Genomic DNA, 27,150 nt, shown 5'->3' with positions numbered 1-27,150 from the left:
GTTTGCTTGGATTTATTAACTTAATGACATAATGGTGTATCTTTATGTGATTCATATATTTGAGATTATTAAATAAAAAAAAGGCATACAGAAATTTATTAGGTTTTTAATTTAGGTAAAACGAGTAAAGGTGGTTTTGAGCTGGAAAAGAAGCACTGAGATCTAGCAAAATCTTAAACAAACACATGGGATTTTGGTGTCCAATGCTATTTTTTTAACTTAAAACTTTAACTATTTTTTTTTTATCATATTTAATGATATCATCCCTAGAATATCATTCAATTAATTGTAGTTATAGTTTTAATGATTTATTTTTATTCTTGATATCAAATTTTAATGAGTGACATTTTAAGAATTTTTTTTTAAATGTGATTATTAAATTTAAATGATTTTTTAAAGGAGTAAATTTAAATGATATTAACCAAGTTTTTTAATAAATGCAAAATTAGTTAATTTTACTTATATTTAATTTTATAGGGAATATGACTGACATTGTTTTATCATTGCCATTATTTTCTTATGTATTAAAAAAAAGTTTGTAATTACTAACAATAATGTTTAGAAATATAATAAATATCATATAGATAATAAACTGAGTCAAGCTAATCGAATTTAAACACATGTGCATACCATATTGAGAGGATCATAGGTACAATTATACTAGCCCTTTAAACTTTCCAAAATCTCCATTATAATTCCTAATTTCAAAAAATATTATTCATTTGTTTTTTTAGTACAAAAAAGAAAAAAATAATATGAAAAAAGAGAAAAATGAATGGCATTATTTAAGACTAAAATGAGTTTTTTTATATATAAAATTAAGAATTAAAGTAAACAACATTTATAATTTTAAAAACCTGAATGAGAATTTACTCAAGGTACAACTGCCTCCAACAAGATCAAAAGAAAAATCTTAAAATGTACTATTTTATTATTTATACAAAATATTTATTTTTATTTGACCTTTGAATTTAAAAAATAATTCAATCCAAATGAGTTTCACTTTATCAACGTTATATTGGTCATTACTGAACACATATTTCTAATGAGGTCTTAAAGTCAAGCATTATGAACAGGAAAAAAATATAATTGGTGGGAGAGATACATTAAAGATACGGAATCAAGTTTTTGAAAAAAGATTAATCATTCACTGTTCACATGTATGACATAATAACAAATTTAATTTGATGTCAATTGTTGTTGGTTACTGTTCCAACAATAATGATTTTTAATATAATCCCTGTTTTTTTTTTTCCTGGTGTACAATGAGAACAATAAGAATCGAACTAAGTCCTCATGCATCTACCCTATCCAACACTAGACCAACCCAATGGTTATATAATCCCTGTTTTTCACATTAACTTTTTGCTGATCACAGATTATAGAGATGACGGAGACAAAGTTGAAAAATTGTGTGTAACTGAATAGTCTTTTCCTATAACAATCAAATTAAAAATAAGTATCACAAATAAACAGCGTGGAGGAGGTGCTGATATGACCGACAGTTGCTATTTGAAGCACAGCTGACAGGAATAGGTGCATACATGAACCCTAGACTTGAGTGCAACGATTGGATCCTTGAAAGCAACATTTGGTCCTGCTACTTCCACACAAGAAATGTTGAATTGATGAAAAACAGTGAGCAACGTGAGCTTATTTACAGAGAAACAAGAATGTGGTGCAAGCAATTAGCCTTAATAACAGGCTCCACCAATTGTTGCCATAACAGAGTTTTTGTATAAAGGTTTCTCTGTGATTTGATGCAAAAATGTCACGAGAGCTGAAAGAGGAACAGACACCCACCAATGCATCTTGTGATTTTGATTTGTCAGAGAATATATAGGTTGTAAGCCTGAAATCCATGTCTATGCAAAATAGCCTTAGATAGGAATCAGGAGATATAAGATGGGCTGGGTGGTTAAGAGAGAAGGGAAGGGAAGGGAAGGGGAGAAAAGTAGTAGGTTCAATTCCCATGCTAATAAAATAGTAACAATTAACAACTAACATTTGTCAATAAAAAAAAATCAGAATCTCACTATAAATATATTACAGGAAGTCATATAACTGATTGTTTTCAAATAACAATCAGAAAAGTATGCATGATGCATCTACATTGACAAATAACACTTGAGTTTTTTTACTTGGTCAAATTCATGCTGAAATCCCATAGTTTTTTGGCCAAATCAGCATCAGTCCCCTGTGAGGTTGTTTTGGCCACATTACTGGCTGAAAAATACTTGCCACTAATTTCCTTCACTTGTGGGTGCAGTGCTACATAGCATGTTGTTGCTGCTCCCTGCTTTAAGGTTGGACAAGGTGAACAAGCAAGGTCAGAAGAATCCCATAGTAAACATGAGGAATGTTTGAACCCTCTTCTAGCTTAAAAATTGTATCCTTAATGGATTCTGTACCCATTTGAATTGCCAATTATTTAATTTTAGTTTTATAATAAATGGTTTAGGTGTATTAAATATGTTAAATATAATGAACAACCAATAAATGTTTGACAACTCGCAGGAGTATCGGTAATCATAAAAAGGAAGGGTTCTAGAATAATGCCCTAAATAACAATATAATGTCCCTGAAATTTAAAATCGCAGGTCATACCAATTCAACTTACCTGCTGGACATTTTTAAGCAAAAGTCTTGCTATAGCTTTAGTTAGACCTGCACAAATCAAACAGAAATATACACATAAAACTTAGCTACTGTCATTATCTGCATTAAAAAAAATGAACAAATTTCACAGACATGAATTGATATAGCAATTAATCCGAGTGATTATGAGAAGTGCTTCACAAGAATGATCAAGATGTTCTTCACACATGCCTGTATTCAATATTTAAAAGGGCTAACTGATAAAGCACTTGATCATGGACCGATGTAAGCAGCAAGATTGAACAAGGCATGGACCAGTTGTGGACTTGAGTCCCTAAAAACCCGTAATCTGGAAGCTCTATACTTGTAAGCAGAAAAGAGCTATAGGGGGAGAGAATTACTTATGCCGCTGAGTTGGCAAGTTAATTAGGCTTATCAGAGTGGTTATAGGGCCAAGGGGTGTGGTAGAGTGATGATAAGAACATTGGGTATGTTGCAAAGCTCAAGGCCTTATAAACCCCACAACAGAACCTCGCACTTCTAATGTGAACCTCGCACTTCTAATGTGAACCTCGCAATTGGATCAAAACATAACATCATGCTCCACAGCCCCAATGCTTGATACCAATTGATAAGAACCTCGGAAGAACCAAACCACGAAAGTTAGCTATTGAAGTTTCTACATCCAAGGCCTTAGAAACCCCTCACCAAAATCCCATGCTTCCAATGTAGGTTGGTTATTTGGGTTGCTTTTAGACAGAGAAAGTCCTTGCCTGAGGATCTAAGGCCTTGGTGTCCTTTGTAAGAGCTTAGTCTCTTTTTATTCGAATAAAAATCTTAAACCAATTCCGACTCCTGATGTTTCATCACCAACCTATTATTAATAGGTGTTGGTTTTTTAAAGATATTCTTGAACCAAATTTAGTATATAACACCAGAAAGCAATGTAGACAAATGCGGGCTTATTGAATGCCAGCTTATTGCATTTTGAAAGACAATCAAAATGAAAATATAAAGGAAGATAATGCAGAATACATCATTTAGTATACCAAATCTCATGACCTACACAATTCCTAGACAGAACATGAATGCACATGAATAGCACAATGCGGTAGTTACCATTCACTGGACTGATATGACGGGAAAGATTGGAGGCAATTACTCCTGGATGAAGAGAATTTGCAGAAATATCCACCCCATCTTCTTGATCAAGATGAAAGACATATTACATAAAAGACAGCAACTGCGGCAAAAACAAAGGGACATCTTTACTCACTAAACAATGAAAAAAGAAAGCTACTAAAAAGCAGAATGAGAAAGAAAGTAACATAATAATAATATGATAGTGGTTGGCTGAAGGGGGTCAAAGTTCCTACTTTGTCACAAATCTAAATCGGGTGGCTAAAAATTCCACTGAAATTGATAACCAACAAATATTGGTCATCAATAATCACCTAATTTTCTAAAAACAAGTCAGCAATCATCTTTTCCAAAGATAGGGTCATCTTTAATTAATACATAATTACAGTAATGAGCGACTTTTTATACATAACCAGCAAGATAAAGGGATTAGAAAGAGTAAAGTGTGAAGAAGAAAAACACTGTTAAAATATTATGTAAATCTAAATAAATGACATCCTAAATAATCTGATACCTTCTGCTTAAATAGTTTAATTCCATTGAGCACAATGAACATAGTGAATCAGAAACAAGAAACAAATTTGGCACAAGTCTGAATCTGCTAGTCTATTGCAACCTATCAAGTGAGAAAGCAAAAGATAACTCAAAAATACAATAGAATCGTTCGCATTTGAACCAAGGCGGAAATAGGAATTAATTACACTTAACAAAGGTCATGCCACCATCTGATTATGTTCAATCAGAAATATCAGTTTCTTAATCAATGACAAAAGCCAAAGAGACAATGAATGAACACATAAAACTAAGGACATCGGTCTCTTATTAATCGGCCAAAAGTTAACCTAAATAAGGAATAATAATGTTAACTTATTATGTCCTTCAATGGCCAACTAAAATGTTTCACTATGGTGTAAGAAAAAAAAAATACTCTTAATTAACAATTTCACCACATAATATGTAAATTACACCATTGTAGAGGAAAAGCCAGCACACCTTGAGACGTCTTGTAAGTTCATTTGCATGTAAAATGTTGGCAAGCTTTGACTACCCATATGCACGCCAGTTGTTGTAACTGAATACAAAGAAGCAAACATAATTAAATATATGTAACACTTCTCCTGTTGACAAAATACTGCAGGAACCGGAATCATGATTTCATGCTTAATTTTCGGGGAAAACTAAAGTAAGTCAATTGTTTTAGCTGTAAACAAGGAAGGACACATAATGAAATATACAAAACACTTTTTACAACAAGTTTTTCAAAAATCACGTCTCCTTTCATAATTCTATCAAATTAAAATGTGCATAGGCATAGGTCAATCGTTATTATATCCCTGAGCATTAAATCCTACCAGCAAGTTTTTTGTATCAGATCTGGTATAATCTCCATTACTCAGAAAAACTATGAGTACCAAAAATACATAGCATAATCACAAACTTAATATCGAATAATAATTTTCATAATAAAACAAATATTAGAGCTGATTCCTGCGATAAAAAAAAAAATTGAAGTCTCCAGCAGCAGTCTTCCTTCTCAATAAATTTCTCTTCCATTAAAAAAAAAAAAAAAGAACTGTCAGAATATCTTCTCATAATTTTAATTTAGGTTACACATTACCTTGATTCATAGTTAATTTTGTCAAAACAGATTCCTTCATAATATGTAAATCGGTGAGCCTGAGAGGAGACATTAACAATTCTTCCTTCTTTCTTAATTAGTTTCACGTGAAGTTTTCTTCCTAGTGTCCAACAAAAGATTGGTCAAGAGAAAATGACCTGCGAAATTATATTAAATTAAGACATCAGGGTTCACATCACTATCACATCTTCCCAGTCTATGCATTTTAAAAAAACAATAAAACAGTTACTTGATGTTTAGTATAAAATATCACCCAATTATATACGATGAGACAATCGTAAGTGTAGTAATACGCATATTTCATGTTTCAATAATTTATAACCACTCCCCTAAGAGAGAAAGAGAAAGAGAGAGGATTCATATATCTATGTTTCTATTATTACAGTAACTATCACCATTTATCCGAGTTCTTAATTATCTTAATCAGAAAGATACGAATCACATGGCCTACACTCCCTAGAAACTTCTGCAAGTGCCAAAATGTTTCCCCAGCCTTCCCTTTCCCCATTTAAACTGGAAAGCTCAGAAAATTCATGTTAAGGAATAAAATATCAGTAAATTTGAAGCAATGTCACTATCAGTCATGAAATGAATTTTCAAATGGAAGAACACTCAGTTAGTTGGATCTTGAATTAAACAATAACATTTTGAACATACCTAAGTGATTTGTGGCAAACTGTAGTTCAATTTGTCTGTAGAGAGCTTGAAAGGGTATGCCATAATTCCTGCATTGTTTCTTATAATACAAGCAAACCAGAAAACAATATTACTCCTGTGTTTCCTTAAATAATCAAAATTAAGAGAGCTCAATTGGAACATAGACACGCATAATGGGAGAAAACTAGTAACTAACAACTTCACTAAAAACAAAGTCCTAAAAAAAATAGTGAAAATAAAGTTGACAATGTGATCCATGTCATCTCCATTTCTTACACCAAGATGTTCAATGGAAGACCAGAGGACTTAAAGTCTGATGCAAATTTCTTGACAGACTCCATCGAACTGAGATCTAACTCCATGGCATCAACTTTGGCGGAGGGAATCTCCTTAAGTATTGTTTCTTTGACATCTTTAGTGGCAAACATATTTTTGACACCCATAATCACATGGACACCATGCAAAGAAAGAACACGTGTAGTCTCAGCACCAATTAATACCACTGGATGCTCCTGTTACCATAATGTCCGGATACCACATTTAAACAATGGAACATTCTAAGAATTACTTATCATGCCAGTGGGAATTCAACGAAGCATGCATATGCAGAGATGCACAAGTTATGCCCCACCAAAGACTCCGGCTTTTGTTGCTGCATTAACAGAGTGCAATAATCTTGGGCTAAATTATAGAGTCAAATACAAAAGGCATTAGTTCAATGTGGTTTTGTATCTTCATTAAAAAAGCTTGTAAGTCACTCCACATGCCAATATCTGTTCAATTGAACTAGAAATGAAACATTTTTCAATTTGTTCAGTTCATCATTGAACTGGATAGAAGAAAATTTGCATCAAAGCATACGAATAAATAGTGATTTTTCTTAGCCAACTATTAGGACAGAACAGCATCAGCAAGATCAGAAGAAAAAGTTATCAGAAAAAAATGATTTTTTTTTTACAAGGAAAAGATACCCATCTGGAAATTATATAAGAAAAAGAATAAAAATGGAAAGAAGTGAGGGAGCTGTGACAATGGCAGTGAGACCAGTTCCATCAATTCCTTCGGTGACTTGCTCTGCAGTGGATGATGATGAAAACCCAGAAGCCCCTTTTCTGCTGAATGGCCCATCTTCTGCACACACTATCTCTCTATCTTTCTCATTCTCTCACACAACTCAGCGTTGCACCACCACCTGAAACTGAGATACAAGTGACCAACCAAAGTGGATTTTTTAATCAATCAGAAAACTAAACAAGTCAACAACTAAAGAGGAAAAGTTATATACGTCTTATAACAGAAATTCCTGAGACATCAGCTAATAGCATGTTCTTGAGAACGTAGAACATATGATGTCCCAAAAGAAAGAGGAGAATCTGTCTCAGCTCCTTACTTTAGCTACCCTGTTAGCCAACCGACGTGGATGTAGACTGCATGTATTATTACATTTATGACTCATCCAATGCCAAACAAGAAAATTTTCGTTCATTTTTAAAATAATTGTATTTATTAAAGCCATATGAAGAATGTGCTTTAATTCATTAATGTATTAAAAAATCATGTATTAATTATATATGCCTAATAAACACTATGAAAACTATGATATAAGTTAGTTTGATTTTTTTATAATTTTAAATGTTCTAGTTTATTGTTTTAAAAATTATTTAAAGCTAATTTTTAAAGTTAAAGTGAGATTTATATTTATTAATTTTTATATTTTTCATAAAAAAAAACATGTGAATGGTTTTTTAAATATGAATTTGAAAGTAATTATTATAAAAGTTAATTGATGCATTTTAATTATTTTTTGTTAAAAAATCAAAATACACTTTTAATATTATTTGGAGAAAAAGTCACAATCTGGGATTTGATTTGAAAATTTAATGATAATAATAATTTGATCAAAATATATAAAAATATCAATAAATCAATAATAACATACTCTTATATTACAAATAAGAATATGCAATTTGAAGAATTAAGACAGAAGATTATAAATAAGCTAAAAATAAATTAGTTAAAATTATTATAACAATAATTAAAAGTTATTAAAATTATAATAACATAATTTCTTTCAAGTAATTCAAATATTAATGTAATTTAAGGTAAATTGTTCATTCTATGAATTAAGTATGATTTCTTATACTTTCATAAAAAATATTTATCACCGTTTGTTATATCTTTTCATATCTTCTATGTTTGCTTTTATAAAAATATAAAAGTGTTCATCTCATGTATTATAATGTGTGTTAACAAATTTGTATATAGATATTAATGTATAAATTTTTTAAAAGTTGTTCATGTAAGAAAAGTCTTCAATTAAGTTTTTTTATTTTTTGAGATGTCTTCAATTAAGTTATGAAAGAATTTGTTGTCATTCAAATGGGAAAAAAAAATGTAGCCATGAGTTTCAAATGACAAGAATTAGTTATGTAAAGCAAGTTATAGCTAAAGATTTATTCGCAGGTATAAAATTGAAAACAAATTTTCTAACTGCCACCCATTCATAATTAAAAAAAAAAATCGGCACAAAATCACATACATCCTCTATAAAAACTATTATGGGCGACAAAAAGTCTTCCTGAATATTTAACCCAAAGACGGTAAAGTAAATGGTGAGAGAAAAACACTAAGGAAGTTGAGCAAAAATGTGTAACAACTTTATTAGAAACTGGCTCAGGTGTTGGAGCACACACTTAAGGGCATTAAAAGACTAGAGAGTGACAATTGGATCCAAGAAAGCAACATTTGGTCCTGCCACTTCCACACCAGAAATGTTGGATTGGTGAAAAACAGTGAGGAACGTGAGCTTATTTACAGAGAAACAAGAAAGTGGTGCAAGCAATGAGCCTTAATAACAGGCTCCACTAATTGTTACCATAACAGAAAGTCCTGCTCTGTGATTTGATGCAAAAATGTCACAAGAGCTTAAAGAGGAATAGACACCCACGGATGAATCTTGGTTTGTCCGAGAATGTGTGAACCAAAGAGACATTGATTGGTGAGGAGTTTCCCACGATGGCTTAAAATAATAGTGTAGAAAGTCACACTCTTAACGAAGAGATTGAAACTCCATGTTTGCGACTCAAATTGGTATAAATTCTGTGCAAAGTAAAAGGTTGGAGTAGAGTAGGACCATTAAATTATAGAGTAAGCCTAAAACTTATGTCTATGCAATTTAGGAATCAAAATCTCGCTATAAATATATTACAGCAAGTTATATAATTGATGCTGTTCATTTAATAAGTATCTCCATTGACAGATAACACTTGGGTTACTTAGTCAAATCCATGCTGAAATCCCATAGTTTCTTGGCCAAATCAGAGTCAGTCCCCTGTGCGGTTGTTTTTGCCAAATTACTGTCTGAAAAATACTTGCCACTGATTCCCTTTACTTGTGGGTGCAATGCTACATAGCATGTTGTTGCTGCTCCCTGCATTAAAGGTTGGACAAGGTGTCAGGAAAATCCCATATGAAACACGAGGAGTGTTTGAATCCTATTCTGGGTTAAAAAGAGTACATTGTATCCTTATGGATACTGCATCTAGGTGAGTTGTCAATTATTTACTGGTTAATTACTTAATTTCATAACAAATGGTTTTAATCGTACCAAATATAATTAACAACAAATAAATGTTTGACAACTCATGAGTATTGGTATTCATAATAAAATTGGTAATGCCCTAAATAACAACATGGTGCCCTGACATTTATAAATCATAGGTCATACTGATTCAACGTACCTGCTGGACATTTTTAAGCACCAGTCTCCCAATCACATTAATTAGACCTGCTCAAATCAAACAGAAATATACACATAAAACTCAGCTACTATCATTATCTGCAATAAAAAAAAAATAAACAAATTTCATAGACAGGAATTGATGTAGCAATTAAGTGTTATAAAACTAAAAGGCCTTCAGCGAGTGATCATGGGGAGTGCTTCACAAGATTGTTCAAGATGTTCTTCAGCATATCTGTATTCAATATTCAATAAAGCTAACTGATAGAGTACCTGATCATGGACCTGATGTAAGCAGCAAGATTGAACATAGGCCTATACTTGTAAGCAGAAAAGGCCTAGCAGAGTGTGGTTATACTTATAGGGGCAAGGGGAGTGGTAGAGTGATAAGAACCATGGGAGAATGCACCATAAAAACTAGTTGTTGTAATGGCAAAGCTCAAGGCCTTATAAACCCACATCAGAACCTTGTACTTCCAATGTGAAACTCAAGTAGCCAAGCCCCATACCTTGCAATTGGATCCTAACATCCTGTCACACTCCACAACAATCCGAATGTCTAATACCAATTGATAAGAACCTCAGAAGAACCACACCACAAATGTCAGCTGTTGTAATTTAAGAGCTCAAGCTGCACACTGCAATCCTACACTTCCAATGTGGGAATCAAGTCTGAATAGTGTGAGAAGAAGGTTGGATATTTTGGTAGCTTTTAGACAGAGAAAGTTCTTCCCTGAGGAGATGAGGCTCTGGTGTCCTTCGTAAGAGCTTAGGCTCTTTCATTCAAATAAAAATCTTACACCAATTCTCACCCCTAGTGTTTCATCACCAACCTTTTCCTATTAGGTATTAAACTGTTGTTTTTTGAAAAATATTCTTGTACCAAATTTAGGATATAACACCATAAAGCAATGTAGACAAATGCGAGCTTATTGCATTTTAAAAGACAACTAAAATGAAACAAATAAAAAAGATAATGCAGAATACATCATTTAGTATACCAAAACCCATGACCTACACAATTCCTAGACCTGAACATGAATTCACATGAATAGAACAACGTGGTAGTTACCATTCACTGCACTGTTATGCCGGAAAAGATTGGTGGTGATTGTTCCTGGATGAAGAGAATTTGCAGAAATATCCACCCCATCTTCCTGATCAAGATGCAATACATAATATTATACACATAAAAGACAGTAAATGTGGCAAAAACAAAGCACCATCTTTACTCATCAAACAAAGAAAAAGAAAGACACTGAAAAGCAGAATGAAAAACAAAGTAACATGATGATTATATGATTGTGTTTTCCATAAGGAATTCAAAGTTCAAACTTTGTCACAAACCTAAATTGAGTGGCTAAAATTTCCAATGAAATTGTGACTAACAAATATTGGACATCAACAATCACCTACTTTTTCTTAAAACAAGTCAACAACCATATTCTCAAAAGATATGGTCAGAATTAATTAATAGATAATTACAATAATGAGCAATTTTTTATACATAACCAACAAGATAAAGGGATTAGAAAGAGTGTAGTGTGAAGAAGAAAAATACTGTTAAAAATTAAGTAATTCTAAATGAAATCCTAGATAAGCTGATAGCTTCTGATAAAATAGTTTAATTCCTTAGAGCACAATGAACATAGTGAATCAGAAAGAAGAAACAAATTTGGCTCAAGTGTGAATCTGCTAACCTATCAAGCAAGAAAGCAAAGATAACTCAAAAATACAATAGAGTTGTTCACATTTGAACCAAGGTGAAAATAGGAATTATTTACATTTAACAAAGGTCATGCCACAATCTGATTATGTTCAATTAGAAATATAAGTTTCTTAATCAACTGACAAAAGCCAAAGAGACAATGAACGAACACATAAAACTAAGGATCAGTCTCTTATTAATCAGTCAAAAGCTAACATAAATCAGGGATAATAATGGTAACTTGTTATGTCCTTCAATGGCCAGCTAAAATGTTGCACTATGGTGCAAAAAAAGAGTACTATTAACTGACTATTTAACCAGATAATATGTAAATTACACCACTGTAAAGGAGAAGCCAGCACACCTTGAGACGTCTTGTAAGTTCATTTGCATGTAAAATGTTGGCAAGCTTTGACTGCCCATATGCACGCCAGTTGTTGTAACTGAAATCAAGGAAGCAAATGTAATTGTACATAACACTTCTCCAGTCGATAAATACTACAGGAACAGGAATCGTGCTTTCATGCTTAATTTTTCAAGAAAACTAAAGTGAGTGAACCGTTTTAGCTGTAAACAAGCAAGCGTAATCAAATATACACCGCTTCTTCTTTCAGCAAGTAATACAAAAATCATGTCTCCGTTCTTAATTCTACTAAATGCAACTAAGATGTACATAAGTATAGGTCTACAATTATATCCATGAGCACTAAATCCTATCAACAGATTTTTTGCATCAGATCTGGCATATTCTCCAATACTCACAGAAAATCTGAGCAATAAAAAAAATTCATAGCATAATCATAAACTTAACATTGAATAATAATTTTTATAATAAAACAAATACTAGAGCTGATTGCCTGAGATAATAAAATTGAAATCTCCAGCACGAGCCTTCCTTTCCTCTCTCAATAAGTTCCTCTTTCATTAAAAGTTACAAAGATAAAAAAAAAGATTGCCAGAATATCTTGTCATAATTTGAATTTAGGTTACATATTACCTTGATTCATCATTAATTTTGTCAAAACAGATTCCTTCAGAATATGCAAATCGGTGAGCCTCAGAGGAAACATTAACAATTCTTCCTTCTTTCTTTGATTCACGTGAAGTTTTTTTAATAGTGTCCAACAAAAGATTTGTCAAGAGAAAATGACCTGCAAAATTATATTAAATAAAAACATCAGGATTAAGATCACTACCACATCTTCTCAGTCTGTGCAGTTAAAGAATCAATATGACCCAATTATATTGGTTGCGACAATCGTCAGTGTAGTATTACACATACACACATTAAACATACCTATGTGATTTGTGGCAAACTGTAGTTCAATTTTGTCTTTAGAGAGACTGAAAGGGCAAGCCATAATTCCTGCATTGTTTCTTATAATAACAAACAAACCAGAAAGCAATATTACTCCTGTGTTTCCTTGAAGATTGGGATTAAGAGGGCTCAATTGGAACATAGGCACGCATAATGAGAGGGAACTAGTAACTAACAACTTTACTAAAAACAAAGTGATAAAATAAATAGTGAAAATAAAGTTGATAATGTGATGCATGCCATCTCCTTTTCTTACATTAAGATGTTCAATGGAAGACCAGAGGACTTAAACTCTGATGCAAATTTCCTGACAGACTTCATCGAACTGAGATCTAACTCCATGGCATCAACTTTAGCGGAGGGAATCTCCTTGAGTATTGTTTCTTTGACATCTTTAGCAGCAAGCATATTTCTCACACCCATAATCACATGGACACCACGCAAAGCAAGAACACGCGTAGTCTCAGTGCCAATACCACTGGATGCCCCTGTTACCATAATGTCCACAAACCACAGTTAAACAACGGAACATTTCAAGAATTATCTATCACGCCAGTAGCAAAAATTCAACGAAGCATGCATATGCAGAGTGCACAAGTTATGCCCCACCAAAGACGCCAGTTTTTGTTGCTGCATTAACTTAGTTCTAGGGATGCAATTTTCTTGGGCTAAATCATATAGAGTCCACTGCAAAAGGCATTAGTTCAATGCCGGGTTTGGATCTTCATTGACAAAGCTTGTAAATCACTCCACAAGCCAACATCTGATGCAAATTTGCAGGGTTCTACTTCCCAATAGTTCTATACAAGCTATAAAAGAACGGTGTGCGACCACAATTTCAGCCGCAACATCAAGATTTTTGGGATTTCTGTGACCACAATCATGGCTGAACCAGCCGCAATTTCCCATAATATCAAGGATCGCTACGAAATCTCAACTGTGTATGTCTGCAATTTAAAACATTGGTTCTATCTATGCAACATATAGCAAAAAAAACATGTATTCAACAGTAAGGCACGCTCAAAAACTCATTAACATGATGGAAAAATAATATAGGTGGAAGAAAAAAAACTACCGTATAGCTTGGTTGGCTATAGCAGAAGCCAATTGAACAAGAAATGATTTTTTTTTTCTTTTTCAATTTGTTCAGTCAATCATTGAACTGGATACAAGAAAATTTGCATCAAAATCAAAACATATATGGTTTTTTTTAGCCAACGATTATAACAAAAAAGCATCAGCAAGATCAGATGAAAAAGTTGTAAGAAAAAAATGATTTTTTCATAAGGGAAAGATACACATCTGGGAATCATTAACCTGTGACAATGGCAGTGAAACCAGTTCCATCAATTCCTTCAGTGACTTGCTCTGCAGTGGATGATGATGAAAACCCAGAAGCCCCTTTTCTGCCGAATAGCCACATCTTCTGCACACACTATCTCTCTATCTTTCTCAGTCTCATACAAACATACAAATAGAAAAAGGACTGCGTTGCACCACACGACCACCTGAAATTGAAAAACAAGTTACCGACCAACGTGGATATAAATAATAGTACTTGCATGTATTCCATATATTGCTTATCCAATCACAAACAGGAGAAAGATTGTTATTTTTTTTAATAATTATACTATTATATCAAGGATGTTTTCTAATTGAGAGTATTAAAAAATATAATTATGTTTATTAAACTTTATGAAACAAAGAAATCTAACTCAGTTTGTTGAGTTATATATATAAGTTATTTTAAGCTTCTTCATATTTAAGTTTCATTGCTATAGATAAAAATAATTTATGAAAAAATTTATATGTTTTTATAATCGTTTAAATTAGTCTGTGTTTTTTAAATTTTTATAACCTTAAACATTTTCAATTTATTGTTTTGAAATCTATTTAAAGTTAAAAGTGAGATAAAAAAAAATTGTACTAAGTTTTTATATCTTTTTCTCCAAAATAATGACATGTAAATGTTTTTTTAAGTGTAAAGTTTTTTATAACGAAGAATTTAACATTATTTATAAATAATTGAGTTTTAAAATATGTTATTGTTATCAAGACCTTGATTCTTGATCATGTGTACTAGAAATATTTTGTTTGAGAGAGAAAAGAATACACTTTAGGAGTTATTATAAATTTAATAAACTTGTCATATACTTAGTATATAAAAGTGTAATTAGGTGACAATCACTATATTTTAATTAAATTATTTTTTTGGAAAAGCACAATAAAATTTAAATATTATTTTTTGGAAAAAACACATTCGATTATTTGATTTGAAAATTTGATAATAATTATTTTCATATTATTTAATCTAAAATATATACAAAAATCTCAACAAATTACATAATAATATACTATTGTATTATATTTTTGGGTGAACTCAGCTACCTCGATCAAGAATCAATAAGGATTAATCTCTTAAAGTATTGAGATTTATTTAAGAGGTTGATTTCTCTCAATTATATTATAGATAAATATGCACAATTTGAAGAGTTAAATCATAAGATAGTGTGATTCAAAAACAATTTTTTATTAAAATTATTATAATTATAATTAAAAAGTACTAAAATCATAATAGCATAATTTCCGGTATTTCAAATATTAATGTGATTTAAGATAGACTGTTCATATGAATTAAGTATAATTTTCTCTTTGTACTTTAATAAAAAAATATGTATTTCTATATATTATATTCTATTTATATTTTTTAAGTTAGATAAAATAAAACATTCAATGAATATGTAAGTTAGAAAGGAGTAAATAGGAAAAAAAAAGTACATTAAATTTATTATAATGAATTTTAAAAGTATAATTTTATTCTTATTATTTGAATATTAATGTGATTTCTAGTAAACTGTTCATTAACATAAAAGTAAATTCTTATATTTCCTTTCATAAGTGTAAAATCTTTAATAATTTATGAAAGAATATGCTGCACTCCAAATAGTGTGGGAAAAAAAACGGTGGCCATTAATTAGATTTCAAATATTGTCAAGAAATTGCACCCGTGTAATTAATTCACTAATAAAAACTATGTAATTAACACAATTTCAAATGTCAAGAATTACAGGTACATAATTAATTGGATTTGAAAATGTCAAGAATTACAGTGGGACCGTAATTAATTGGATTTTAAATGTGAAGAATTACAACTATGTAATTAATTCAAACGTTATTAATGACAAAAAGAAAGTTATTAAGAAGAGAGGCCTTACATCAATAACATATACTATTGTGTTAAAAAAATTCAAATTACAGTAAAAAAAATCGATTTTAAAAATTAAGAATCAGACCTATTGCAAGGCAAGTTGCAACTAAAGGAGTGATATAAGACCCATCACAAGTCATTTTAAACTCGTGATATATAAGGCCTTACTTCGGTGGCATTATTACTTTTTAAACTCATTTTATCCATTCATGTGGATATAAGACCCATCACAAGTCAGCTTCGCTCCCCATATCTAATAAAAGGAGAATCCCATCTTGAGTGATGCATTTGATAAGTATGCCTCATAAACACCACATGATTACGCTACGTGCCTACCATACCATCCAAACAGTCTTTGATTTTGATTGAATCAGAAATCCACTTTGGTAATCCGCATAAAAAGAGTTTGCATGAAAGGATTATCCATATTATCTAAGTGAAACTTTGATTTTGATTGAAAAATAATACAATAAATTAAGCCCTTTTTTTAATCTTCATCGAGACGGATGATAGAGTCGTAATTTACACGGATTGTAAATCTGTATCCCCTATTTTTTTTTTTTATAATTATTATATTAAGTAGATTTTTAGATTTTTATTTTTAACCTTATTACAATTAATTTTGATCTAATAATATATTGTTTTATATATATATATTTTTAATATATTTTTTTTATAATTATTACATTAAGTAGATTTTTATTTTTAACCTTATTATAATTAATTTTGATCTAATAATATATTTTTTAGATATATAAATTTTTAATAAAAATTATAGGGTTAATAAAAATTTGTTGTAAAAAAATTAATTATCACGTAAACGTATGTGTATTAAATATACGTAAACGTATGTGTATTAAATATACATAAAAATTTTAGTATTATATATAATAATATTAATTATTTTATAACATTGATAATAACACAAAAATTATGAATTTGAGTCTTGCAACCATTATTCACAATCCTTAAAAGTCTTACAGAAGGATTTTTTTGAGATTTCCCTCTCACCACTGGGTGTAGAAGAAATTTGCAGAAAATCCCTAAGATTTGTTTTAGAACTAGAACTCCTGCATGTGGGATAAAAAAGAAAAAGAGTCTGTATATAAAAGTTGAGTTGCGTGTTAATAGTTTTGAAGACCACTGCCCATGAAGATTCTTTGGAGGGGATTGGAAACCCACGTTAAAGAATAAAATATCTTCAAGAAAATTATCTAAAAGAAATGCTTGAGTTAGCCGTTAGTTGTAATCAAACGGCTAAGTCATCAAATTTTTATAGCCAAATATAACAGCTAATGGGACTTTAATCGTTCAAGTTCAAATTTACTTCTACTTCGTAGACCACAAATTGGAGTATGCAGTTACAATCAAGAAGTGTCAACAAGATGGAATCAATACCAGCAAACAAGAAATTATGCTGTTTTCCTATCTCTCTTCCGGAACATGTCAATCCTTCCTTCCATACTGAAACTATTAATCTTCACGAGATGAATCATGATATAACTTTTTGATTCATAAGTTTAATATCTACTCTCTCCTTTCCTCCTGTTTGTCCCTCTTTCTAGGTGTAAAAGAAGAATAAATAACGGCAACAACAAAATATGCCACACAGGAGAGGGTATATATCTACACAACCAAATACATTTACTATGAAAATATCATACACTAACCAACAGTAAATTATGGTTCAAGACCTTATACATCAAAAGAAAACTACATGACTCCTTGTCCTTGATCAGTCTTTGTGACCAGCGTAATACAACCTAAAAACTTTTGGAAGATAAACAGGCAACAAAAATCCAAACAAATTGAAGCACCAGAAGGCCATGTTAGCTACAGCAAGTACTCTCCCAACAAAGATCCTCCTATCAGACCCACTGTGCTCTTCATTAACCTTGTTGATCTCACTCCTAAGCCAATCCACAATGGTGAAAATCCTCCTTGAGTTGTAAAAGACAGGCACAAAAGCTCTCATTGGAGTTGAGAACATGCCAGAGAATGCCACCCCTTCCATGAAGACTTGGCTAGACAAGAGAAAAACATGGGGTGCAGCTGCTTTGATCCCTTCCTTGTCACCCTCAAATATTCCCTCCAAGATATAAGCTATTGGGGCATAAAGTCCAATGATGGCCCCTATAAACACATAGAGGGCAAGGAGCTTGTTTTTTGGGTTGAAAACTAAAGGTTCCTCCTTTGATGGGTGAAGAGATGGGAAAGCCATCTTTGATAAGAAGTACATGTAGATTATGGAGAAGAGCACAAAAGCAAAGTCTTCAGGGGCAACCATGCCACTGGAAGATAAGACAACCACCACAGCCAAGCAATTGAGATGGCGGAAAGAGAGGAAAGTTGGCTTGTGAGGCGTGGTGGTGATGGTTTTGTGGAGATTCTTGAGTGAATGTTGTTCTTGCTGCTCTTTGTGATCAACTTCTTGTTCTTGTGGGAGGCTAATGTCACTGCCAGTTGGACCAACACCACCTGACATTTTGTGCAACTACTATACTAAGAAAATGTGTGAATGGAAGGAAGAAGTGAAGAAGAAATAGTTTGATGGGACAATTTGCTTTATGTTTAACTATCTGAGCAGAACGGGGAATCTAGAACTCAGAAGAGAAGATGATTAAAGTGATGGCATGGGAATAAACTGAAGATGCAGTAAAATTTGAAAATTGATCAAAAGATGGTGGGAAGAATTTGGGAGAAGAAACTATGGGAGTGAAGGGAAGCAGAAGCAGGAAAATAGATAAGATTGGATGATGCGGTGGAAATGGTAGACAAATGGCAGGTTTAAGGTAAGGTTGATGGCTTACGTGGCATACTTATGTTTCTAGTTATGAGGCGTGTGCTTAATTAATATTGTAAGTCTTGGTGGCTGGTTCCAGGCCCTGAGATTCGGTGGAAGTGGTCGAGTCTCGACCATTTGATGCCTGCAGTCCCTGAAAATCACGGGTTTTAGATTCAGGGGCGCCTCCAAACCAAGATTTTAACATTTGCTGTAACTGTAAGGATCGCTTAGCCCCAAAACAAAACAATTTTTCAAATTTACTTTAAACAAGCCAAGTTTTTATAAATAAAAGTAGTTGATTAATTAGTTAATTTAATGCATATTAAAAAATAATTAATTTAAATAACAGTATTAAATTTGTAATACTTTTTCAAATTTACTTTAAACATTAATAGTCTATTCATGTTCTTTAATCTTCATAGAAGAGAATCAGACAATTTAAAGTATCATTCAATTTAAATTAAAATAGATAAAAGTGTTTTAGTAAAAAAAAAAAAAACAAACATAAAACACTTGAAATGAAATCTTCTAAAAAAAGACAACAATTTTTTTTAAAAATGTCTTATGAACAGGAACATAAACCATTAAAAACGACTATACCCTTGATTAAGATTAGTTTTATAATCTCGTAGATAAATCAAAATCCCACTTGCATCAGTTAAAATAAATCTAGAGAAAATTTCTTTAAAAAAAAGTATTTTTATAAAAGAAGAGAAGAATAGAGTAACTTTAAAAAAAAATTAACTAAAATAGGGAAAATTATATATTTGAATTTTCCTCCCTTTTCATCTTGAAGTTGAACTAATCAATATGGTATCATAAAATAAATTTTCACATTTTAAAAAAACTAAACTAATACTACTGAACGACATAATTTGGTAGATATAAATTTTGATTACTGTCAACATCCCTTATTACGCATTACAGGTTTTTTGACTGGTAGAATTTATAACAAACTTAACTAAATTTAAAACAAAATAAAACAAGTTATTTTTTATATATATTTTATCTTATTTTAATCAATTCTATAATCTGTAATTTATCAAAATAAAAACTCATTAAATAAACGCTTAATTGAACATCTATTCATCGATAAACGATATTTTTCTAATCAGTTGAAACTCCTAAACACATTTATGCTACTATTAAATGCCATTTTATAATAACTAGACAAATTTATTACACAAAAATTTTGGTAAAAATGTCACAAGAAAAAAATAAACTTAATGCACAATCCCCTATGCCATCATTTGAAGGAAAAGGACGGAATATAAAAAGACTTTCCCGCAAAACCCTACCTCCAATTTTCTGACAGAAAGACCATCGATAAAACTGGAACCTCTGTTAGTAAAATTAATTGGCGAGAAGTCAAATTATGCATATCTGTCATAATTAAATAACCCGATTTCTTCTTTGATTCTTCTTACTAGGTTGTTGCTTTTTGTTTGGGAATGTACTTTATCTTCATTCCCTTCTCAAGCTTCGTTTTGGGTTTGGATTTGGCAACTCCAGAGGTTGCAGGCAATCGGTTCTCTGAATTTGCAATAATGCTACATCTGTCCGCATTAGTAGATTGACAATCAGGTGTAACAAACAACTTCACATGGTTTGATGAGATAGCTTCTTTCCATCCTGCATGACAATTGTTTTAATTAGTCAATGAAATTAAAACCAAGCCAAGCCAAGCATTAATCTCACTGGGAGTACAGTAAAATAGAACAAACACAGAAATGTATAATAAAATAGCAAAGCTCACTTTGTACAAGAAAGGCTTTTGCAGCATGGCTGGATAGACGTAAGCTTTCTGAATCTCCAGTGTGGGAAAAATTGTCCCCAAAACCAATATCACTACCATCTATACTACACAACCTCAAACTACATTGACCTGACAAATTTAGGTCATATTTTCCATTAATTACATCAGCTTCTGTACCACCATTTTGAAGTGGCAATAGATCTTTAGTTCCATGCTGGCTAACCGGCCTCCAAAGTTTAACTGTTAACCGACCGTTACTTCCCTGAGAGGAATCATGTTTCACTGGCTTCTCCTGAGCAGTATTCTGCTTGGCTAGATTATCTACCAAGCTGTCCCGCTGGGGTGCCACCAAATTCCCTTCTGAATGGCTGCAATTTCCCAGACAAACTGATACAGATCCTATCAAAACTTCATGATTCTTACATTTGTCTGGTTCTTTCTGCAGTTTGGCCTTTAAAACCACACCATTAGTTTCTGGTTTAGGTTTTCGGCTCCAAAACTTACTACCATTAACTATAGGAGCTACCCTTTGATCACAGTTGGTTCCATGTTTTTGAATGACTCCAAGCTTTGACATTTGAGAATTATGGCCTGGATGCGAACCATTGGCTATGGCCCATTGAGATTTTGGCAGCCCTTGCCATCTGGTAGCCATTATGCGCCGGTGATTATGTCCTCGTGATGTCTGTCGTTCTATATACTGATCAGTGTCAAAATCATACCCTGACAGTGTAACCCCTTCTATAACTTCATCATTGTCTAGGCAGCGAGAAGTTACATGTGGAGGAGTAGAATTATCCGCAAATATATCTGGATTATGTGCTTCAAAGTCACATGTACCAGAAGATGCTTCAGTTGGTGAAACATCCTCTCCTGTGCTGCGTATGTTCTCTTTAATTTCTGTGTCATCTTCGAGTCGTTCCCTTGCCTTGTGTTCTTTCTGTCTAAGCTTTTTCTGGTGTTTCCTCTCTAAAATCTCATATTTTCTATAAATAGAGCGAAAAATTAAATAAAGAACCCACACGTTATGACTAGTTTACAAAAGAGTACATCTAGACCACAATATATCTAGTACCTCATTGGATTTTCTATAAGAAAAACTTAAAGATGCCCAAATAATTAAAAATAATGCAGCTTAGTTTATTTGTTGTAGGACATTAGAAGTCACAGATGCCATTAGAAAATTCAGACAAAACAAAAGCAAGAGAAATAGAAGGCAGTACATAAGCATCATATGTCAATGTAAGTCTATTCTAGTCTCTAGAAATATTCATAATGACAGCAAGCTAGACAGTGGGTAAACAAAGTGAAAACTGTTGCATTATGATGTTCTGTCTGTGCAGTTGGACTAGTCAAATTTTGCTAAAACTATGCATGAGTTATGCTGCATGATCATAACACCCCTATCTTTCTTAGAAACTGATCCCAGTTAATCAATTTGGAATTTGTTTCTCTCATGACCGCAAGAGCCTATGAAACCAAGTTAGATTTTTTGCTTGTGCTTTTTCAGCTGCATTGATTCAATGAATATATAAATTTCCTCAATTCTGCTATTAAAAGAATTAAAAATTGTTATGCTCGGGCTCCACTTTTAATCCTAAATTTCGTCCAATCATGGTGACTGCCCTGTAAAGGAGGGACAATGAAAAATCAAGCACCCAAAACTAAACAAGACAAACTTTTAGAGACACAAATAAATTGAAGATTAGACAATATTTTTGTATATATGAAACTCAACCCAACAAACCCTTGAAATATTTGCCATTCCTCAAGAACCTAAAAATTCAAATGAAAATCAAGAATCACTCAAGGCAGACGCAGACCGACAAGACCTAATCTTATATCAATAAAGGCACTAGAAAAAAGGGAAAGATTGGGAAAAGGTACCACAAAAGGATAGGTTGAAGGACAAACTAGTCATAGCACTAAATGTACCTTTTCTGAGCAGCTTCCTCTTCCTCCACCAGCAGCTTCTGGCATCTCAATGCTTCAGCATCCTTGTCAGCAAGCCAGGCCTTCACCTATATGAAAGGAAATTCATATTTCATCATTACTGTAACTAAGAACTAATAAAGAAAACCACAATTTTTGGGTTAGTGACTAAGAACTAAATGTGCATATGTGTATGTACATGCATTTGTCCAACTAAGGCTTTTGTTATAATGACCAACACTCCTCAAAACTTGAGCTATTTGGCGAAGAAGGCCTCTAGCATGACTTTATATCACTAACATCATACAAGATTATGACATTCAATGAATTGAACAACAAATAAACCTAACTTATAAACAACCCACATGAGAAGGGAGGAAGAAGAGGAGTCTATAGGTAAAAAGAATAGATTTTTCCTTCTAAAAATAACATTACAGATTTTTCATTATTAAGTTAGGTAAAAAAAAATTACCAGATTCTGCTCTAGCAAAAAACTTGTGCAAGCAACTAGGTTTTTTGGTTCAAGACCAATCTTTCCAGCCTCTCCATCAAAAACATATCTTTGCATTGATACTGCTGATCCAACCAAAAATGTTTTTTCACTAGAATCATCTAAGATACTGAATAACTCTTGGGAAGATTTAGGAAAACTAGAAGGCCTGGATTGAACAATATTCTGCAAAAGATTTAGATGGATTGTGTTACCAGAGGAATGTATCGGCAGAAAAATAACCAGAACGAATAATTGATAAGCAAGACCACACAGTGTTCCTTACCAAAAGGGCAGAACCAGCCCTCAGATAATATTGTGGAAGAGAGGAAAATCCTTGTTTCCTAAGAGTTGTCAAAGCTTCTAAAATTGAAGACCCTGGAACTTCCTGGAAAGCATTTTAAATGGAGAAGAAACAAAAAAAAAAAAAAAAGATACTTCGATTATTTGAGAGAAAAGTGGAAAACAATAAGAGCTGAAAAGATAAATCATATTCACGTTTGAAAAGGCACCTACAACCTTCGTCAAACGCAGGACAGTTTCCTAATCCAATATGGCAAAGAAAAAGAACTTTAATAGTCACAAATACAGCACACAAAACTATAGCATAAACAGAAGAGCACATTTATGAAAGGATTTCATATCTACAAAACCTTATAATATGGCAAACTAACAAAAGCTTATCTTAATTGAAGTGAGAGTGTGAAATGGAATGTAGAGGCTAATGTACTCAACTGCCCCCACTTTCATTTCTACCAATCATAGTCTAACATATTGACATATCACCAGCACTCGAGTAAGGAAAATCACATTAACATAACTTCATATAGAAATAAACTAGTCACATAAGGAGCAAAAGAGATATTACCTCCAGCATCACATTCTTGAATGACACAACTTCCTTTGCCTCTTCTACGGAGAGCTACACATATTATTGAATATTAGCACACACAATATATATTCTGAATATAACTGAAATTCACAACGATGAAAGGTTACCTTATCCCAATATGCCCCTAAAAGATCCCTATTTTTATCAGAATCCTACAATGAGTAAGAAGCATAAGGCAAAAAATGAGGAAGATTTGGAAAAGAGAAAACCAGAAAATACTCTTGAGGGGAAAAAGCATGAACCAAGAGCATCAATGTGGTAGATAATCACTTCTACTTAAAAGATATAAAGATAACCTTATCAAGCTTTTTCAATCGATGCTGTATGCGTATATGTCTTCTGTAGTTAATGGGAGAGCAAAATTCTCGAGAACACTTGTTGCACTTCTGTAAATGAACCTTCACAGGAGAGAGCAAAGGCAACCCTGGAAGTTTTGCCAAACAAATGCAAGTTTTGATCAGAATGTTGGATTTAGAATCAGTAGCACCAGAAAAAAACTCAAAAGCTACTTATGGTACATTTTACATACAATTCAGCTAGCCTAGAATAGATCAGCACAAAGGCAATACCAGTCTAACGACTTTAAATTTTTGTTTCCGTTTTCCACTTTCTATTGATTTTTATTTTACTGTTGAAGGCAGGGTGGGCAGCCTGTATAATCACACGTGGCTAACATATAACCACAGGCTGCATATTATCTCTAAGTAAATGCTATTACCTTGCTGATCTAAAGCATTAAGTAATTGAATCCACTGTACTGGGCTGACACCGGCCCTAGGAAAGGAAAGCAAAGGTTCTTTTCCAATTGCTTGTCTAATTATTGTATCTAAAGAATCATTTCCATCGTCTGTTTTCCTGAAATCGGTTGTGCCAGAGGCCGGGAGTTTTGCAACTGGCATCTATCCGGACAAAAACTTACAAGAAACTTTGAAGGATTTGACTGCAGAAAGTATGAAATAACACATGTAAACAGGGGGGTAAATTTAAAATCACAGGGAAATGAAAAGGAAGATGGAAATTACACATATTCAACAAATTGAATTTCAAAGGAACGAATAAAAATTGTAAACACATTGCATATTGCTTGACCAATGCCAAACTAATTAAAAAAATATTACAAGCTATATAAAATAGAACACTGAATCTCTCAACACATTAAATCGGTGAGAAAAATAAAACATATCGAAACTCAACAAGAGCACAATAGATCCATGTAGAAACTACACTACGGTTTATATTCTCACATTCTCCATTGATAATCACATAACCTTATGAATTTAATTACGATTCACTAAACCGAACACAATAATCCATCGCAGTAAACACGATCTATCATAAACATAATCAACCTCCTATGTTCAACCTTCTTTTTCATCCTCAACAAGACAAACACTGAGAGTTGAATTTATTTTTCGAAAAAACTATAACATAACGAAATCTAAGAGCATGATCTAAAGATCGAGTGTGAGAAAGTTCAGCGGAGTGACAACAGATCACGTACCAGGGAGGAAGGAGGAGGGAGAGATCGCTTGGAAGCCGAAGAGATTCTCTTGTGAGGATCCGAAGATAAACCGCAAGCGGCTGCGAAGGGATTGAGAGTGTTTGGATGGAAGGAAAATCGTCGAGAAAATGCGAGAAAATAGAGTATGGGAGAGAACTCTGTGTCGTTCTTGCAGGGGGCGAAAAACGTTTCTAGCAAGGAGAAACAACAACTTCAAAAACATAAAAACGAAATTTGTTAATAAGAAAAAAAAAGAATATATATATATATATATATATATATATATATATATAAGACTTATCTATCCATAAATTATTTTAAAAAATTTAATTTAAACTTTTAATTTTTTTAAAATACACCAATTTGATACTTTTCGTCAATTAAGGGCGGTTAGCATTGCGAATTGCGCTGCTTTTGTTTATAAATAGCCACATTTTTTAGCCTTCCATATATTAATTATTATTATTATTTTAAAAATATTTAATTTCTCATTTATTTCCAATAATTTTCAAATTTTTTCTTTTAGATCTTATAGGTAATAAATAAATTTTTTAATCTTCAAGGCCCTTGTTATGATTATTATTAAAATTCTTTAACTAGTTTGGAAACTTAACCGGCTAGATTTTTTTTTTAATTAAAAGGTAAATTAAAAAATCCAATTAATAATTGGATAGAACCGTTTAAATGGGTAATTAAATCTTTTAAAAAATAAAAAATTTGAGACCCTTTACTTACATTTTCGGTAACAACAATTCACAATCGTCGGTCGCTGAGGACCCACTCTATCGACAGTGGAAAAGCTCGGAGAGGACCACCACCCTCTACCCTCCACCGTCACCACCGAGGATTAGCAACGGAATACGATGGTATCGTCGAACTCAAATGCTTGTTGTCTTGCTTTTCTCGATTGCGGTTATCCTCTACACACTCTTTTGGCTACCCCCGTTCACTCACTTCGCAGATCCCAACAATATGTCAAAATTTCCGTTGATGGTTACAGAGAGCGGCACTTCACGGAAGATCTCGCGTGTGAGGTCAAAGGCGACAATGAGATTGAGCTCGTGGGATTTGAGTTTTCTAGTGACAATCTAGTGGAGAAAGTCAGCGACGAAGATGCCCATGGTACGCGGGCAACCCGTAAACCTGAGCCTTAAGATTTATTGTTAGAGTGTGGTGTCAGATGTACCCCTCGAAAGTTGGTGACTGACAATGCACTAGAGGATAAAAATCATCATTATTCGTAATGAAAACCGCTAGAATTCACAATCTCACTTGGATCACTTCATTAAAAAAATCAAATTAATTTTTTTTAAAAAAAATTTAGAAATGAAGTTGAATCTTTTAAATTAATTTAAGGTTGGGTATCAAACATTTACGTTTTAATCAAGAAATCAAATGTGAAAAAAAATTATATATGAAATTTAGCTCCTCTAAAATCAAAAGGTATATTGTAAACAAAGCATTCATTTATTTGAAAATCAACTGTTGAAAAACAAATACATATATAACAAAATCTAAAGTTAAATACAATATTAATAGTTGAGTTTCTAATTAATGGTTATTAGCGCAATTTATATTCTTCACTTTCACTTTAAAGATGTCAAATTTAAATATGATAAAAAAAATTAGGAAGATTAGAAATAAATCAAGAAAAAAGTTGAATAAAATATATTTATAAATGCAATTTTTATATCCTATTAATTACTTGGAAAATAAACAAACACATTTCCTGTGTTTACAGAGGAAATGGATTTCAATTAAAAGAATCTCATTTCCTAAGAGAGTGG

At 32.4% G+C, this 27,150-nt stretch overlaps 4 protein-coding genes across 4 annotated transcripts; all 4 read right to left on the bottom strand.

Annotated features, from left to right (window-relative positions):
- Nucleotides 1-1,955: 1,955 nt before the first annotated feature.
- LOC114402132 (short-chain dehydrogenase TIC 32, chloroplastic-like) lies at nucleotides 1,956-7,162 on the bottom strand. The gene is made up of 8 exons (XM_028364653.1): nucleotides 7,079-7,162; nucleotides 6,311-6,546; nucleotides 6,035-6,102; nucleotides 5,091-5,140; nucleotides 4,732-4,782; nucleotides 3,718-3,802; nucleotides 2,621-2,667; nucleotides 1,956-2,296 (listed from the first exon to the last, which is right to left on the bottom strand). The coding sequence occupies exons 1-8, from the start codon at nucleotides 7,160-7,162 to the stop codon at nucleotides 2,138-2,140; spliced, it is 780 nt and encodes a 259-aa protein (XP_028220454.1). The 3' UTR covers nucleotides 1,956-2,137.
- A 1,898-nt stretch (nucleotides 7,163-9,060) lies between these two features.
- Nucleotides 9,061-14,316, bottom strand: LOC114403667 (short-chain dehydrogenase TIC 32, chloroplastic-like). Its single transcript, XM_028366770.1, has 8 exons — nucleotides 14,117-14,316; nucleotides 13,056-13,287; nucleotides 12,779-12,858; nucleotides 12,479-12,632; nucleotides 11,846-11,924; nucleotides 10,846-10,930; nucleotides 9,775-9,821; nucleotides 9,061-9,464 (listed from the first exon to the last, which is right to left on the bottom strand). Exons 1-8 carry the CDS (start codon nucleotides 14,220-14,222, stop codon nucleotides 9,306-9,308), a joined length of 942 nt encoding a protein of 313 aa, XP_028222571.1. The 5' UTR covers nucleotides 14,223-14,316; the 3' UTR covers nucleotides 9,061-9,305.
- Nucleotides 14,317-17,626: 3,310 nt separating this feature from the next.
- Nucleotides 17,627-18,815, bottom strand: LOC114403668. The gene has a single exon (XM_028366771.1). The coding sequence runs from the start codon at nucleotides 18,490-18,492 to the stop codon at nucleotides 17,743-17,745; it is 750 nt and encodes a 249-aa protein (XP_028222572.1). The 5' UTR covers nucleotides 18,493-18,815; the 3' UTR covers nucleotides 17,627-17,742.
- A 1,117-nt stretch (nucleotides 18,816-19,932) lies between these two features.
- On the bottom strand, nucleotides 19,933-25,532 carry LOC114403666. Its single transcript, XM_028366769.1, has 10 exons — nucleotides 25,364-25,532; nucleotides 24,581-24,802; nucleotides 24,159-24,286; nucleotides 23,970-24,014; nucleotides 23,839-23,892; nucleotides 23,257-23,358; nucleotides 22,953-23,156; nucleotides 22,484-22,569; nucleotides 20,549-21,534; nucleotides 19,933-20,424 (listed from the first exon to the last, which is right to left on the bottom strand). The coding sequence occupies exons 2-10, from the start codon at nucleotides 24,759-24,761 to the stop codon at nucleotides 20,219-20,221; spliced, it is 1,992 nt and encodes a 663-aa protein (XP_028222570.1). The 5' UTR covers nucleotides 24,762-24,802; nucleotides 25,364-25,532; the 3' UTR covers nucleotides 19,933-20,218.
- Between the last annotated feature and the right edge of the window lie 1,618 nt (nucleotides 25,533-27,150).

This window comes from Glycine soja, chromosome 20, assembly GCF_004193775.1.
Source record: "Glycine soja cultivar W05 chromosome 20, ASM419377v2, whole genome shotgun sequence".
NCBI lineage: Eukaryota > Viridiplantae > Streptophyta > Magnoliopsida > Fabales > Fabaceae > Glycine > Glycine soja.
Note: the sequence above shows the minus strand (reverse complement) of the source record. Positions and strands in the feature narration are given on the sequence as shown.

What these genes read in the sequence shown, in the direction of transcription:
- LOC114402132 (XM_028364653.1), bottom strand. Translation starts at nt 7,162, where the DNA reads ATGGGCCATTCAGCAGAAAAGGGGCTTCTGGGTTTTCATCATCATCCA. An exon ending in CGAAGGAATTGATGGAACTG is followed by an intron (nt 6,547 to 7,078) that starts GTCTCACTGCCA and finishes TTATGGTAACAG; the next exon opens with GAGCATCCAGTGGTATTAAT. An exon ending in TCATATCAGTCCAGTGAATG is followed by an intron (nt 2,668 to 3,717) that starts GTAACTACCGCA and finishes TGATTTGTGCAG; the next exon opens with GTCTAACTAAAGCTATAGCA.
- LOC114403667 (XM_028366770.1), bottom strand. Translation starts at nt 14,222, where the DNA reads ATGTGGCTATTCGGCAGAAAAGGGGCTTCTGGGTTTTCATCATCATCC. An exon ending in GCATAACAGTGCAGTGAATG is followed by an intron (nt 9,822 to 10,845) that starts GTAACTACCACG and finishes TGATTTGAGCAG; the next exon opens with GTCTAATTAATGTGATTGGG. An exon ending in TGCTTAAAAATGTCCAGCAG is followed by an intron (nt 9,465 to 9,774) that starts GTACGTTGAATC and finishes CCTTTAATGCAG; the next exon opens with GGAGCAGCAACAACATGCTA.
- LOC114403668 (XM_028366771.1), bottom strand. Translation starts at nt 18,492, where the DNA reads ATGTCAGGTGGTGTTGGTCCAACTGGCAGTGACATTAGCCTCCCACAA.
- LOC114403666 (XM_028366769.1), bottom strand. Translation starts at nt 24,761, where the DNA reads ATGCCAGTTGCAAAACTCCCGGCCTCTGGCACAACCGATTTCAGGAAA. An exon ending in TAGGGGCATATTGGGATAAG is followed by an intron (nt 23,893 to 23,969) that starts GTAACCTTTCAT and finishes TAATATGTGTAG; the next exon opens with CTCTCCGTAGAAGAGGCAAA. An exon ending in GAGGAAGCTGCTCAGAAAAG is followed by an intron (nt 21,535 to 22,483) that starts GTACATTTAGTG and finishes CTCTATTTATAG; the next exon opens with AAAATATGAGATTTTAGAGA.